Here is a 16,569-nt window from a genome sequence, read left to right as displayed (position 1 = left end):
GATTCGTGCAGTGTGGAATACACGATAGGATTGGTTACATAAACCAATCCATGCTGTCGTACAGAACTTGCAGCCTCTTTGACGCAACGAGTAGTAGACTAGCGAGGAGAGAGAGAAAGGCTTCATGGAGTACATGAGGTGCCTCATAGGGGATGATATAGATATCATAAGGAAAGTAGAGGATGATTTCATGGCATTCCACAATCATTCTTTTCATTTTGGCCGACCCACAGCTAGGCTTTGAGAGACATTGCTTCAACCTATCTCTTGGTGAAAAAAATATGGCAATTATACTCCTACTTTGGTATGAAACTAGTGACTTTTATATTTTGAATCTTGATTATCTAATGCATTATGCAACCTAGGTAACAAACTCTATAATCAATTGCCCACTCAAATGTTGATTTGGCAGCTTACATATTAGCAATTGTCAATTACTTAATCTCAATCTCTTAAATTTAAATAGAAATGAATTGCCATTTGGATGCTTTCACAGGATTATTATTCAAGGTCTACTAAGAGAAAGAGGAGCACATGGAACCTCTTTCACACCAAAAAGAGAAACAAGCTTACAACTACCCAACTGGAGCGTTTAGGTTTTGCCATTGCAATCTTCAGCTTTTTGAGAGGATCGCTTTGTTCCTTGAGTCTTCACAAGTAAGTAGGTAATGATTAGTATTATATATAATTAACTTTTTAACCTTGACACTTAACATTGCTTGAAAGTTGGATTGTAAATTATGATATGTATAAACATTGAACATATTGAGACTTCTCTTATATAATATATCTTTATCTCATTCAACTTTATAGGTGAATGTTGACAAGATTGATATAGAGAAGATACATGACATCCCACAAATGCCACAGGAGAAGCAAGATCTCTACTCTATGCTCTATGAGGAGCTCTCGACACCGGTGCATGAGACTTGTACACAAAGAAGGATAAGAGCGAGGGCCACACATGGTCGTGCACCACAAGTAGAGTCTGAGGCTAAGATCTCTACTTCATGCTCTATGAGGAGCTCTCGACACCGGTGCATGAGACTCATGCACAGAGGAGGATTAGAGTGAGGGCCACACGTAGTCGTGCATCCCAAGCAGAGTCTGAGTCTGAGTGTGAGGCTAAGGCTGCTCCACCAACTTCTTGATCAAAGTCCTCGGAGTTGGATAAGGAGATGGTGCACAAATTCAAAGAGTCCGAATGAGTCGTGACTTGTCATATATAGAAGTCAATTTAGCACTGTAGAGTCCAAACTACAGTTGCCAATTATTCATTGATATTGATACTTATTACTCAGTAGTTACTAGAGTCTAGAGACTAGTACATACTACACAATGCTCATTGCTCACTCGACTTTGGAGTTTTGACAGATTATTCACATTGCATAGTTACATGTATCATTGTATCTTGATTTCATTTATTATACATCTTCATTCTTATTCCATTGTTCTTGATGTCAATCTCCCCTGTTCTTGATATCAGTCTTCACTGCTCTTTAAATCGTATGATAATTCATGAGTCATAAATTAAAATTCATATTATTACCTTAAGTTTTGAAAATTGAGTCTTAATTGTGTTAAGCTGTCTTAAGTTTCAACCATTGAGTCTTGACTCCTCAATCTTCACTCATGAGTCATGATGTATAATGAATCATGATTTCAATCATATGACCTAAAGACTCAAAGTTTTGTATAAAATTTGAATATATGTTGTAGGCATTGATATATTTACATATCTAGATAATACTGTATTTATTTTAGTGTGAAATCCAAAATGTCGTTTTTTCATTTTCAAAATTTGATCGAAACTCCAGTTTTTTTCATTTTCGTTTTCCCTATTTTCAAAACTCCCCCGTACTATGGCTCTCGAACTGCAAGGTATTGATGAGGGTTTGCCACATGCAATTGAGCCAGCAATTCAGCATGAAATAATTGTTGTAAATGCAATAAAAACAGCCCCAAGATGACTATTACAAACTCTTCGGGAGAGTAATATGGATGTCCTATTATCTCAGCACGCTATAAGGGCTGCTAAGCATGCAGCACATAATGCAAGGGGGGCACATTTGGCTGATATAAAAAAGTAAATGATTGTGCTAAGCATGTGTTTATGAGCTCATATGTAGATGACACATTGCTCACTGGACCTACAAAGAAAAATATTGCAGATTTTAAGGTTGAATTAAAACATGCATTTGCTACATCTAACATGGGTTGTCTACACTATTATTTGGGGATTCAATTTGCCCAAAATCAGCATGGTATCATCATGTCACAATCACAGTATGTGAATAAGCTATTACATACGTTTAACATGCAAGATTGCAAACATATGAGCCAGGCTTAAAGCTATCTATGCATGATGGTGAAGAGATGCCTAATGTTGCAATTTACAGCCAAGCTATTGATTGTTGTATTTATCCTTGCAACACACGCCCTGACATTCAATATGCAATATGTTAGGAGAGCAGATATATGCACAACCCATGGACCATACATTGGCAAGCCATTAAGCGGATCTTCAATTATTTGCAAGGTATTGGATCACATGCATTACTATTTTCCGAGAGAAAGACTTGCGTCTACAAACTTACACTGATTTAAATTGGATTGGCGATATAGACACTAGATATTCTACTAGTGGACATTATTTCTTTCTAGGCCACTCATGCATTTCATGGCTAAGTGAGAAATAGTCTATAATGGCTACCTCGTTTTGTGAGGCTGAGTAGGGGGCAGACTTCACCACGGCAACAGAATGTGTATAGCAGCGTAGATTGTTGGCTGATCTACAAATTTCTTTGGAGGGTTCTACACCCACTCTTTCTGACAATCAAAGTGTTGTTACAGTGGCATTGAATCCTAGTTTCGTGCTCGCGCAAAACACAGAGGTACATAACCATTATGTTAGAGAGAGATGCTATGCAAGAGAGATCAGTTTGATGTATGTCTCTACATAGGAGAAAGGTGCCAACATTTTCACCAAAGCACTTTCTTCTAAGAAGTTTCAAGGCTTTTGGAAGTCCTTGAACTTGCTACGCTTTGGTGATTAATCTTCCTGTACTTCTACCACATTGGCATTGCAAGGAAGGGTGTTAGAATTTGCCAATTCTATGGACAATGCCCAATGTCTTAATTAGTTGGTTTCTAGTGTGAACACAACCACATTAATAAGTTGTGTCACCACTTCTAGAGTTAGTTTTAGACTTAAATGAACCCTAGTTGAGTTAGGGATAGGTCTAACTTACTTAAGAACTATTGTACTTTTATTCTATGATTCTACCACTTGTGTTTACATACACTCTCTCTCTCTCTTCCTTAATTTCCAACAAGCATGTCATCTTCTTAAGGATTTGAGCCAAATCTCAATTAAAGATCAAAATTTGGGAATTAATGTGAGAAGAAATGCTGCAAGGACACCAACATTTTGGGGCCAATCAAGTCTCGAATGATTTCAACTTTCTTCCAAGAAATCTAAGACAAGGTGGTAAAGTGTTGAATTCTCAAGTTTACCATTCATTTTATGAATTTATTGCTTGCTGCAATAATCAGTGTTATGTAGGGTTCCACCGCTTTTTTGTAACAAGCACACAAGTTTCATGGTACCATTGCTAGGATATGTCAACTTTTTCACGAATGCAGGATCGAGGCGCTTGATTGCACATCAAGATTGCAGAGTAATTTGCTGAAATTCTATTTAGATATCACAAAAGTAAATAAGCGTGTCTTCTTAAGTAGTGAAGAATCGCATGATGGTGATGCCTCATCAAAAGACAATGGGAGTAATGCAATGCCTACTCTTCATATGGGCTTTCCACATGGGTAGCATGTTGTAAATACTAATTTTGGTCATAAAGTTGGAGCTTCAATGCATAGACATGCTAAAAACCAAGAAGAACAAGAGGATTCAAATGCTGTGTTTATATATCATCAAAGGTAGATGTGGCACGGCCTATAAATGCACCCAATGCAACAAATGAGCATATGCAAATGCTTACTTTGGATCGAGGACAGCAAACGCATGGAAATCTTGAAACATAAACACTATGCCTTTGGGACAGGAAGGTATACATCCGAATATGGGACATTTGGAATGCTTTAGAGAAGGATTGGTATTTTATGCTATGGCTGGTCATAGTACTCTTGGCGGGCATGCCACAAACATATTTGATATGTTTGTGGCCAAATATTGCATAAGATGCATATGTAAAAGTATCTAGCAACATGAAATCCTATGTACCATCACATTCAAATAGTCCCTAGTACATACTATGCAAACAAGCATGTTGGCAATGCATCTAGTGCTCTTGGTATGTTTGGTGCGCAAGAGAATGGGGCTAGACAATAGATGTGATGTTTAATGTTGGTCAAGTTGGAATTGCAACAAGTGTACCACTTTTGCAGCAATCTAAAGGATTTGAGGGACTAGATAATCCTAAGGAAAAAGGCCTAGAGCCTAGTGTAGGTTTTGGGGCAAATAGAGTTAGAGGTAAAGTTCCATGCACTACTTTGTACATTTGAGGATTATTTCGCCTATGGATGCAAATGGATGGAGCAGATGACCCGATAGATCATCCTCCACTTGATGTGTTTCAATTAGATTGGGTTCATTCAAGCCCAATGGAGCATAGAAGGTCCAAAGCATTGCTTGAAGCTCAAGGCAGAGGTTACACCTCCACTCCCCTAATGATGGATAGCTCATGTATAGTGGATCCCGGATGTACTTTGCTATTTTGCCTTGGGAATCACTATTCAATGTACTAGTCATTGTGATTGGGTAAGCAAATGTGTATGGTTTGCACCCATGGCTCTAAAACTATACATTGGCAAGGCATCTATGAAGTACATGGAATGTACGTTTGGATGTGATGTATGTTTCCAAGACATGTATGAGATACATGGATGATATATGCAATGTACATTTGCAAGTGCTACAAGAGAAACACATTTGCATGAGTTACATTTGATGTGCAAGCAATGCACATTTCCATGGGTTACATGAGATCTATTTGATGCAAGTAATGCATGTGATACGTCTTTGCTATAAGGCATTGTTTATGTTGGGTCTATGTATTATTTTGCCTTTGTGGTCAAAATAGTATCGGTTTTTTACATGTGGATGCATTGCCTTATGGCTCTAACAACACTCACAACACAAGTCTATGAATTATGACTTGCTTTTGCTAGCTGAAAATTCAGCATGCCTTAGGCATCAATTGGATCGAGCACTAGGTGCACATGTTTGATTATGATGTTGCACACTTTATTAGCAATTACATGTGCTTTAAAAGACTTCAGTTGTCATTAGTGGGGTGCATGTGTGAGATTAAGTTGAATGTGTGTCACAATACCAATAATCTTGGCTTGGGCCATAGGGGAAATTGGCAAAAGTTGTGTGGATTGGTATCTGTGATTGTACTAGGTTAGATCTTCGTAAAATGACTTTTGGTGTCGTGGGTTTAGGAATTTATATAATTTAATGTCTCAAACTAAGGTTTGTGGAAAGTTTTAATACTTTCAAGCTCAAAAAGGTGAGGAATTTAAAAATAAGGCTAGGTAGCATTTGATGCTATTTTAAATGAAAGGCTAAAGCAAGGCCAAAGAGCTATTCAACTCAATTTTGCATGTGCTAAATTACCTCATTTGGCCTATTCAAATCGAATTCGCATGTGTTGAATTACCTCATGGCAATTGAGGTTATAATATAATCTGAGTCAAGATCAAACGATTGACAAAAATGACTTGATTCATTCCGATGATGACGACCTTCAAAAGCCATGGATTGGCAAGCCTCTTTGTCAAGCATTTGTATAAACTTTATAGTTTGCTCAATGAACTAATAATGACCATGATCCTAAATTCACTGGTCATTTCCAAAAAGCAATCTTCTAGGAATTGAAGATACAATTGTCCATGTCATCCTCAAAACATCTTGAGACGGATAGATAGACTTGGACGAATAACCAAAACATGAAGGATATGATGCATACATATGTCTCCTATAAACAATCTAATTAGGAGCATTATCTTTCTCAGATAGAGTTTGCTTACAAACGATCACTAGAACACCATAGAATACATCATCCTACCTTGTGCATTCAACAGTTGCAAGTTGCCAAGCAACTCTTGGCTCAGACACACTCCGTTTTGATGGATTCACCACAAGATCCCCTTTTACTTTCTATCTCAGCAAAATTGACACAGCTTGTTGATACTTTTCAAAAGAAATCATACCAACAATCCAAACTTGTTGCACTATCAAAGGGACTACAAGACAATAATTGCCGATCGCACAAGTTTTATCGCCACTTGCATGCTTCCTTTGCTAGGGAAAATGTGGTCTGCCTAAGCATCTTCGAAGGTGAAATGGTCACAAATCCGCGAGAAATTATGCAAATGTGCAAAATCTATTTCATGGACTTGCTTGGTTCCCAGTCCTTTGTTTCTCATGCAACAGATGCAGCCCATTCATTGTTTTGTGATCTAGTTAAAGATCAAGTCCCATCGGATGTTGCCAACAGCTTAAATATAAACATTACACAAGATGAGGTCATGGATGCCCTCTTGCATTTGCCTAAAGACAAGAGCCCCAAATGGAATGGTATCATCAATGAGTTTTTTGACCTATACCACTCACTTGGCTACACCTTTGACAAACTTATAGCAGCAAATTTGGATAACTGCATACATGCCGCCCTCTTGGAAGGAGGGCCCGATTAAGTTGATCCCTGAAGTGTTGTGCCCCTCAACATTGAAGCATTGGCAACCAATCTCATTAATGGGCTTTGTGTATAAGATATTCATTGAAGACTTGACTAATAGATTGCATGGATACCTTTCAAACATTATTCACCCTATCCAATATGGATTTATAAAAGGGTGCAATATTCTGCATAACATCTTGAAAGTCTAGATGAGCATACATTATGCTCGATACACAAAACAAGAAATGATGATGGTTTGATTGGACCTTGTAAAGGCCTTCGATCATTTGGAACGGTCCTTGGGTTACTTGATGCAAGCCATGGGTTTTTGTCTAAGAATGTCTAGACTTATCAATACTATAAGCGTGGATTCTTCTTCAAGAGTTCCACTTAATGGTGGTGTCATGACACCCTTCCCTCTTTGTCAATCAATTAGGCAAAGGTTGCCCACTAAGTCCTTTGTTCTTTGCCTTGGCATTCACCCCATTGTAACGATGTTGTCTCGCCTAGTGGCCAATGGTGAGGTGGTCAGACTCTCTCTCCCTTCACAAGAAAAGTTGGTGGGGCAAGCCTTGGACAACACCTTCATGTTTCTTAAGGCTGATCCGGATAATATACAAAGAGCGATGGTCACATGGGACTTATTTGCCCTTGCATCAATACTACACATTAACGCATCTAAATCAACCCTTATCAGTTGCAGTGAGAGTGATCTCCAAGACTTAGGTTGGCAAGGTGAGGTGGTGCTTAAAGGCTCTCTTTTCAAGCACTTGGGCTATCCTTTGGGAATACGGGTTTCGCCTAAAGTGCTAATGGATTGGATCTTTTCAAGTATTACGGACCAGTTTGTGTATTGGAAATTACGAGCTTAGCCTTCCACGTAAGATTAAAAGTAGCACAAACAATCATGATATCAATGGTTTCATATTACCTTTCCTTGCTTCCTTTGCCAAAGTCTCATTTACGGCAAATTACTCAACTCGTTCAATTTTTGCTTTGGAAAAAAATTCTACGCGAATGGGTCTCTCTTGGATCTCCTAGCACCATGTTTGCACTCCCAGAGGAATGGATGGTGTGTTGCTCTAGACTTGGGAACACACATGATTGTTCTTCATTGGTCACTGTTCCAAGCCTTAAGCAAGGGTAGAAAACCCTTGTCTTTGATTGCCAAGTTCTTTCTTGAGACTCGAGGTATTAGGCATGGGAACATCGAGATTTCTGCCTCATGGTGGCATGTGGTTAATGCCAAAGAACCTATCCATCTTGAGTCTTCTATGCTATTGAATCATTTGGTCCACTCCAAGAGACCGATCCTTGTTAAATCTTCTTGGCACCCACTTCCCAATCAGGAGGCAACAAGCTTCTCTCCTAGCAAGGAAAAGAGAAACAAAGGCCAATATTGAATAGGATGGTGCACCTAAGACTCCTCATTGTTGTTGATGCTCTTCTACCTATCAATGGAGGTATTATGTCCTTCAAATTGGCTCAACGCTACTTTCATGTTCCCCAAGGCTACCACAATTTGTGGAACACCATCTCCACCTCTTTACAGGCCATGCAAAGTGCAATGAAAGTGGAAGCATATGACCAAACTAAAAGAAAATGAACACGGGAGAAAGGGAGAGAGAAAAGAGACAGAAGAACGCAAAAATCTGCAGTAGTCAATGAATGCTGAAATAAAGAGGGCAAATATACGAGGGCTGTAGACATCTCTCCTCGAGCCAAATCTCTTCCACTAGCAACTAGAAACAAATGTGTGGGGCAAGCTACCAATTGGGCCTAAATAAGAGAAAAGAATGCAATAAAATAATGCAGTAGGCCAACAATAACTAGTCAACCAGATCAAAAACTACCAAGTACAACATAAATGAATAAAATAATCAGCGATCAGTCCTCCAGCTACCATATGGCACCATCGCCTACCTAGCAAACTGCCCATACACTGTGTCCGCTAAAAGTGCCCACTAACTAACAATAATAGTGAATAATGCCCTCCGAGAGTACCTCCAAGAGAATTGACTACACCAATGGTAACCTGAGAAATGCTAGTGGCAAGAAATGAATCGAAACCCCCCACCGTCAATTCCTTACTTGCCCGATGGCACAAAAGGTCAGGTCACTACTATCGGCCATTTGGTTCCAAATGGTTGGGCTATCAATGCTTCCAAAGGAGACATAAATGCATTTGCGTCCATTGCCACCTTAGTTGCCAATTGAAACTACCACTTTTCCAAGTCATCATCTTTACGTCAAGCATTGCCTCTAGGTCTACGATTCCTCTCACCATATGATATGTAGTATGGTAACCCACAAAATAAAACTGTGCTCATGGAGTTTGAATTGAGTCACAAAATATATGACGCCCCTCACATATGAATATTTCTAAATCATCGACAATCAAATGCATTGAACATAAAGGGTCACCATTTTGTCACAAAACAAAACACTTTTGACTACATATTTGGCTCGTGGCAATTGTAATCAGCCTCTTTTTGTAAAGGATTGTCAACACATATGAAACCCCTTTGAAATCCCAATGGACAATAAGTCTTAATTAAGCAACCACTTAATTCAGTAAAACAATAAATTCAGCTACCAAGATCCACACACAACTAGAACTACAATGCTCTTGCACCCATGTGTCAACGTCACAATTATTGGCCCCAATACCTTTGCACCCCTCTCAACATTTATTTAAATTACTAAGAGATGCTCTGCAATAGTTACAATCAGCTAGATTTCCAACAAATCTCATCACACAATTGATTCATGGGTACTCAAGGCTTCAATCCTAGTCACGCCAACTCGAGACTTTTCAGCCATCCACTAGAAAACTTCAACTTGGCAAACCCTAGAATTTACCGCCCACAAATACGCTCTAATTCTTGGAGCATTTGCTTAGTTGTATGTCTTCCACAATCCCTATGAGTCCCTATATTGTTCCACAAAAAGAGGGAGGACAAAATTGTCCAAAAAGTGCACAATGACCAAGATCTCTCAAAAGAAGAGAATATCTCAACTTAAAGCGTTGTTATAATCTCTCTTGATGAGATTTAGGTCAAAGGCAGCAGCTATACTTTGCTGGTAAAAGAGTTCTAGACTCTAGTGCCGCCCAATGGAATCCACATGCTAAGGTGGTTGTTTTCTCACTCCCATGTATGCTATGAAGGGTTGCGAATAGCCTAATGAGCTTTCCAAATGCATCAGCCCACTCAATAATTCCACACACTGCATTAAATGACAAGGGGGACTGGTTGAGCAACTCACAAGGGGGCTGCTTGAATTAAGAACTGCTCACTAAGTGAAACCTTTAATGCGACTTGATTATGGTCCAAACTTTCAAGTTAATTAAAGCTTCACATTTAACCTCAATTCTTGGTGGTGCGCTTGTGCCATGTGGCTCAAACTTTGTCCATTGCATGCCCAATGCCATATCCTTCATTGCCAATGCGATGGCCACCATGGCTGAAGCTATTGGTTTCAAGGATTTGACATACAATCTCAAGTCTAATTGAGTTAATGAAAGTTGAAGAATTTAAAATTGGAGTTCATGTTGCCCAGACATCATATCTTGGATTTGATCTAGTGCGTCACTCAAGCTTATGTCCAACAGAGCTAGAATTAAGTAAGAATTGCCACCATGCGCTCCAGGTTAAGAGGGCTAGACCCAATTCTTGAGTTGGACAAGATGGACCTTGGGATGCATTGCACAAGGTCTTTCCAAATCCATGTGATGAATAGGTTTCCACCTACTATGCTAAATCTAGGACCACAACCACCCTAAAATTGGTACAAGGTTCCACTACAAACCCTTTAAGTATTAAATGAATAGCTAAACCTAGAATGATACATGACAATAAAATGGGTGGATCACTCGCAACACACATATTGATGAACATGGTGTAAAGTATTGCCAGCTTATTTTAGTGTCTAGACTGAGAGTGATGCATAAAAATGGATTTTAACCAAATGTTAAGAGTTGGGTTTTACACATGTGAGTACTTTGGTGACATAGTCAATTTTTCCAATAAAATATAATCTTATGTTTTTAAAGCAAGATAATTCTCTCTCATCAAAACCAATTTTACGAACAAAGTGCCCTTTCACAAAAGAAAGTTGAATGTTATTTTGGTTGACCTACTATTGTAAATTATGTGTCCTTCAAGGTGCATTTTCTATCCCAATATTGTGGTTTATTTCCAAGCTACATTAAACTATACCAGCAAAACACCTTATCGTGTTGCCCACACAACCTTGTTGCTCTTCACTTTATTTCAAAATGGTCCCACTAGCCACAAGGGTCATTTTGTGACAAATTCGTATGACGTCGTGCACAGCTCATGTGGCGCTTGTTGTATGCAACAGAAAAGCTATAAGATCATGGCCTTCACTTGAGCCCTTGAACCAATTACCAACCTTCATATTATTATAGCCAAAGTTTGTAACAACTTTCAAAGAGGTTTTTAAGGTTTGCAAAAAACCAAGCTTCCCTTCATTTTTTTTAGAGCAAGACTTGTCGCTAAAATTCCACCTTATCCTTATATCGACCAACTACTTTATAGTGCTTGTAGTTATAAAGACTCGCTCATTACAAGGATTCGATAAGAGACGGTAATCACTTCTTGACTCTTCTTTTCCTATTAGTTGCAAAAAAAATTATTCATCAATACTAATTTTCACCCTTCACCATAAGGACAAAGTAAAATACTAGCCTGAAAAGCACCAGCACAAAGAAAGTTTCCTTGTACCACCCTTCCAAAAACTAAGCATTTCAACTAAGGATGGTTACACATCAAGTGAAAGGCGGCCACTTTGCAAGGTGCTAACCAATCATAAGTGTTTATTTAGGGGTTGGGCGTCCACTCTCATTTATACACTAGAGAGACATGACCTATTGTGTACATGCTAAATTGTTAAACTTTCCACCCACTTCACAAAGTGATGGACAAGGGGCAAACTTTTTGCATGCATAGCAGATCCAAAAAGAAAAAAAACTATAAGTTGATAATTTTCCTTGTTTTGCAATGTGTCCTTTTGGTGTGTAAAGGTGTTGCACTCATGTTCACACCCACTTATACCACGTTGCATGCCCATGCTCTAGGCAAGGGTTGGGCATTCGCATTCAAGTGATAAACAGCCTAACCAGAATAAGTTCTACTCTGGAATTCCCCTTTCCTAAGGGAGTTCAGCCTGATTAGAGGAAACCCTACTCAAGGGTTTCCCTTTCAAATTTGAGGTTCTAAGCTGGCTACCGGTAACGGCTTAGAAGAAAAGGCACAAGATATCATTCCGGTTTCCCCAAAAAGGACACCAAAGGTCAACGCTTGCCGATCGAGCGGCTGTATAATTGGAATGATCGCGCGCCCCCCCCCCTCTCTCTCTCTCTCTCTCTCTCAGAGTCTCGGCCTTCGGCCCTATCTGCCATCACAGACCAATCCTGAATCGAGTGAAGATTTTTCATCTGCCCAGCTTTCTGCCACAGGTATACCACTACCTCACCATCATCCAATCAATCAGCAAGAAACTGTTCTGTTGCCGTTAAGGTAGGTAGCCCTGCTTCCCCACACCACCCAATTGCACAGCAAGAAACTGTTCTGTTTTTACCGTTAAGGTAACCTGATTATCCACACACCACAGAGCGATTCTGATTGTCTAAATATTGCACTTGCCGTCTGCAGGTCAAAGAACAGTTGGACTACTGACAACCAATCTGAATTTAGCACCCCGTGCTTTCTTCATCTTAATCTCTCTCTTAATTTAAGTCAAGAGGCCTGCCCAGATTGCCCTCTTCGTGAGAATGGTCGAAGATCGGTACTGCTATCACAATTCGGAAGATTGTGGCTTCAAGATCATTACTGCTATCACACTGTTTCCTATGGTCGTTTTAGTAAACATACTGAAACAGAGAGAGCACATTGACCAACTCTCCCCATACCTTTAGAAACATGCATCTGCCTAAATGCATGTGTAACCTCATCCCTTTAAGCCCAAGTACCAGAACACTTCCAGGAAGAGAGAGCACTCACAAAGCTTTTAGCTCAGAACAGTTCCCTAAAGTTGAAGGTATAGATCCATAGAGACTATTCCGGTGAAGAGCCCTGCGTCAAGCATCAATCGATGTAAAAACTCCAGAAATAAATGAATGTTGGCATCCTTAGAGAATACCAGAAGTTAACCAGTACTTACAATCTTTGTAGCTGACTGAGTTTTCCCAACTCGGGAGATATGTTCCCCCATAGCTTTTGGAAGGCAAGGTTCCTGATTGCGGCATGCAAGAGGAATCAATAATGCATACATTACTGTATTACTTTCCACAGTGCTACAGACAGAAACTCACACAGAAACAACTCTGCCTGTGCGACTATCGCATGTGACCCCATGCCACATGCATGGGTTGGCATCTTCTTCCTTCCAATTGGTTAAAACACCATCTGGATTTCGTAACCCTGTTTTGAATGCCAGTAAAGCTTCACCTGCACACAATGATCAAACAGGTATGAAGCGCATGTAGAGCAGAAGGAGAAGTGTGGCTACGGCAGCCCAATTTCCATTAGATTGAAAAGCAAAAGAACCTCAAAAGATTTAAACTGTGTCAAAAATCAACATAGTTTACATATGCAACCAAGGACTGGTATCAAAAAATAATATGTAGAAGTATGACGTCATACCATCTCCTGTTAGGGCACAACATTTATAGCTCAATAAGCCAAGCACCAACAAACATTGTGAAACCAAATCTTTCAGTTTCATCTTTTTCTCGAACCTATCCTAAGCAGTTGAGCTGAGAGAAGTCTCTACATCATAGTCCTTGACCTGCGCACAAATGGAGTTTGTGAGCATTTTGTTAAATAAATTTAAAGTTTCCAATCCTTTCACTGCCAAATATAATTTATGCATGCACCATCTAACTACTGGATTGCGTTGAGGGTGTCTGCTAAACTTAGATAACAAGAAAAATCCTGCTAAATACCGCAGCATTAGTCAAGACAACTTCATATATGTTTCCTTGATGCAAAGTGCAACTTAGCCCGATGGTTTCATATGATACTGATTGATTGGAAGTTTTAAATTTGTAATCTTCGCACTTGAATGAAAAACCCTGCGACATCAGGTGAGGCTTGTCATGCATATGTTTCACATATGAATTTGCATCGGTAGCCAACCAGGAGCACAGAGCTTGCCGTACGCATGCTTAATAATGCCAACCCTATTCGAGCTGGGTACTGGGGCCAAATAAGCTTGCTGGCTCCACTGTGCGAAACAAATACAGCACCCACCAGTTGCTGAGTTTCTCTGAGAGATTGCATCCAAACTAGCTAACCCACTGGTGCAAAGATCAGTATTACTGTATAGGAACTAAACCATTCCCGGTATCGTCAGAGTCTGCCCGTCAAATGTCCAGTTCCAGGTGGCTAAGCTTTGTAATCTTACACTGAAAAATTCCAGAGTTGGCATAGTTCTGAACTGTTAATATTCATGGATGAAAGCAGCCTTCACTATGGGTTACCAATGAACAAAGGCAATCGATTATTTCAACTGCTTTATTAGCCTCTAGACTTATTAAGAAAGCCCCATCACTTCCACAAAAGGAACTAAGTTGATGAGAATAGAGTATTCACATCTGCACTTAATACCAAGACAGCTGCATCACTTCCAGGAAAGGGACTGAGTTGATGAGAATGGCGTGTGTTCACCTCTGCACTTCTGGAAAGAAAGCTCTTTCTATCTACACGTCTAGTGTCCTGCTATGCAACCCACAACCACCAAGCAGCCGATACTAAATGCCGTGATGGTTTCTTACGAGTCAAGGACAGCATTCACAGTGACATAGAGGCTCTGCTATGAGCAATGACAAAGTCCGTGATCACATAGACAACAATGGGACAATGCCCAGGAAACCCATTACAGGGATGATGCCTCAGAGTCCATTTCGAGAAGGGCAATCGCAGTGAGCATACAGACTCTATTATGATCAAATTGAAGGCAATGCAGGAAAGCACATGAGAGCTATCACAAGAAGTTTTAGACAATTCCCACTATAGTTCCCACATTGTGAATTCGACAACATCATGAGCTTCTTTCAGGGAAGGATCGCAGACCTGGCTAGGTGCAGTTGGGGCCGGAGGCCCAACACCACTAACCACACCTAGCTAGATATGCAGTGCCTCCCGGGCAAAAGCTTTATGCTGTTGACCACTAGAGGGAAATACAAGGGAAAAGAGCCTCACTTCCCATAGAGAAAATTGTCAAAAACTTCTTGTGATTGTTACAAGAGATGCAGTGATACATTACCAGACATGCAGTAGAAATGCAGAATGTGCCAGAGTTTTCAAAGCTCTTACATTTCACTTCTTCCTGGCGGGCGAGGACGATCTGCGAGAGCTTCTTGTAACACGGGAATGGCAGGCCCTGCCCACGACACCATTTGTGCGGGGGAAGGCCCATGGCACATGCACTGTCTATGGGGGACGAGAATGGGATTGTGGGCAGCCGATCTTGTTCCGTGGGCTGGCAAGTCCGGGAACAGGGGAAGGAACAGGGGAGTAGGGGTGTAGCAATGGGGGAGTAGGGAAATGCAGAGAGGGTCTGCAATGGTGCCCTGAGGAATCTAGGGCACAGGAAACCCCCCCTCAGCTATGGCGGCCACGAGACGGGCCGTCAGAAGAGGGAGGCACCAGGGGCATAGTTGTGTGAAGGGCAAGATAAGGTGGGCTGGGAAGTGAGGAGGAGAACATAGCTAACAGAAGAAGAAGAGGAAGAAGAGTGAGAGGGGAATAGCTTCCTGGTGAGAAAGGGAGAAAGAAACGATGGTGGGCTCGCTCTCTCTCTCTCTCTCTCTCTCTCTCTCTCTCTCTCTGCACCCTAGCCTACAGTGTAGCCTGTTTTCCTCAGTGTATTTGTCTTACCCCTTGAGAGTGAAAGGTCATAGATTTCCTTTTCCTGTTGGTCCTTATGTTTTATGTTATTGTTGTTATTCTTAAGTTTCTTTTGGCATTTTTGATCGGTTGTTGAGTTCCTTTTTGGGTTTGTTGCGAGCATTTTGATGAGGGGCAGTTGGGTCACAAGAGAGATGGTGGGGTGATGGTGTGGAGGAGAAAAAGTCTTAAGTTTCCTTGGAGGTGGCTTTTACACAATGGGTGGATTGTGATCATGTCCTTCATCATCCTCTACCAATTCCGAGCATTTTAACATTAGTAAATCCAATATCTACCATAAATCATTTTCATTGAGTCTACAAGCACAACATTAGCCTTTCACATAAACATGAGAAGTATTCAACATGGTTTTATTCCTACAAAACAAACTTTGGAGAGACACTAGAACATTAAAAGCTGAAAAAGCTCTTTCGTTTATCAAGGTAAATCTTTCAACAAATGTTCGAGATAAGCAACACTGCGGAGAACAAGTGCTTTGGGGTTCCTCATTTAGTCCTTGGAGAGCATGGTTAATCTATACCGCACACACATTTACTTCAGATTTCCTCCATTTTAACATCTTGTAGATTAAGTAAACCAAAAAAAGGAAAACAATTTTTGTCATCTCCTTGTAGTAGATTGCGTTTAGGGCTCTAATTTTTATTTCCCATCGGATGCTTTCTTCCAAACCTTTGTCCGAAATGAATCCTATCATCTTGCAAATTAAGTGAAACAAAAAAAAGAGCAAATAAATTTTTGTTAAATCATTGTGGATCGTGTAAATATGTTCTAGGGCTCTAATTTTTAATTTGTAGTGGATGGTGTCTTCCAACCCTTGGGTGTAAGGAATTCTATCAAGTTGCAATTTAAGTAAACCGGACAAAACAAATTTTGTTATATCCTTGTGGATTGTGTAAATATGTACTAGGGCTCTAATTCTTTATTCC

General features: G+C 40.1%; 1 protein-coding gene across 1 annotated transcript in view; it reads right to left on the bottom strand.

The window, feature by feature from the left end:
- LOC148017514 (LRR receptor-like serine/threonine-protein kinase FEI 1) overlaps positions 1–15,543 on the bottom strand; it is a 40,699-nt gene extending 25,156 nt beyond the window's left edge. The window contains exons 1-5 of the mRNA XM_087663528.1: positions 15,050–15,543; positions 13,376–13,520; positions 13,045–13,180; positions 12,894–12,965; positions 12,734–12,805 (exon numbers count right to left, since the gene is read on the bottom strand). Coding sequence (XP_087519654.1) covers positions 12,734–12,805; positions 12,894–12,965; positions 13,045–13,180; positions 13,376–13,457 — 362 coding nt within the window. The 5' untranslated portion in view covers positions 13,458–13,520; positions 15,050–15,543. The remainder of the gene's footprint in view (positions 1–12,733; positions 12,806–12,893; positions 12,966–13,044; positions 13,181–13,375; positions 13,521–15,049) is intronic.
- Positions 15,544–16,569: the final 1,026 nt, after the last annotated feature.

Source organism: Lygodium microphyllum, chromosome 22 (genome assembly GCF_053477565.2).
Source record: "Lygodium microphyllum isolate KBCC chromosome 22, Lygodium_microphyllum_v1.1.10, whole genome shotgun sequence".
NCBI classification, from domain to species: domain Eukaryota; kingdom Viridiplantae; phylum Streptophyta; class Polypodiopsida; order Schizaeales; family Lygodiaceae; genus Lygodium; species Lygodium microphyllum.
This window is presented reverse-complemented; position numbering and strand designations above follow the sequence as displayed.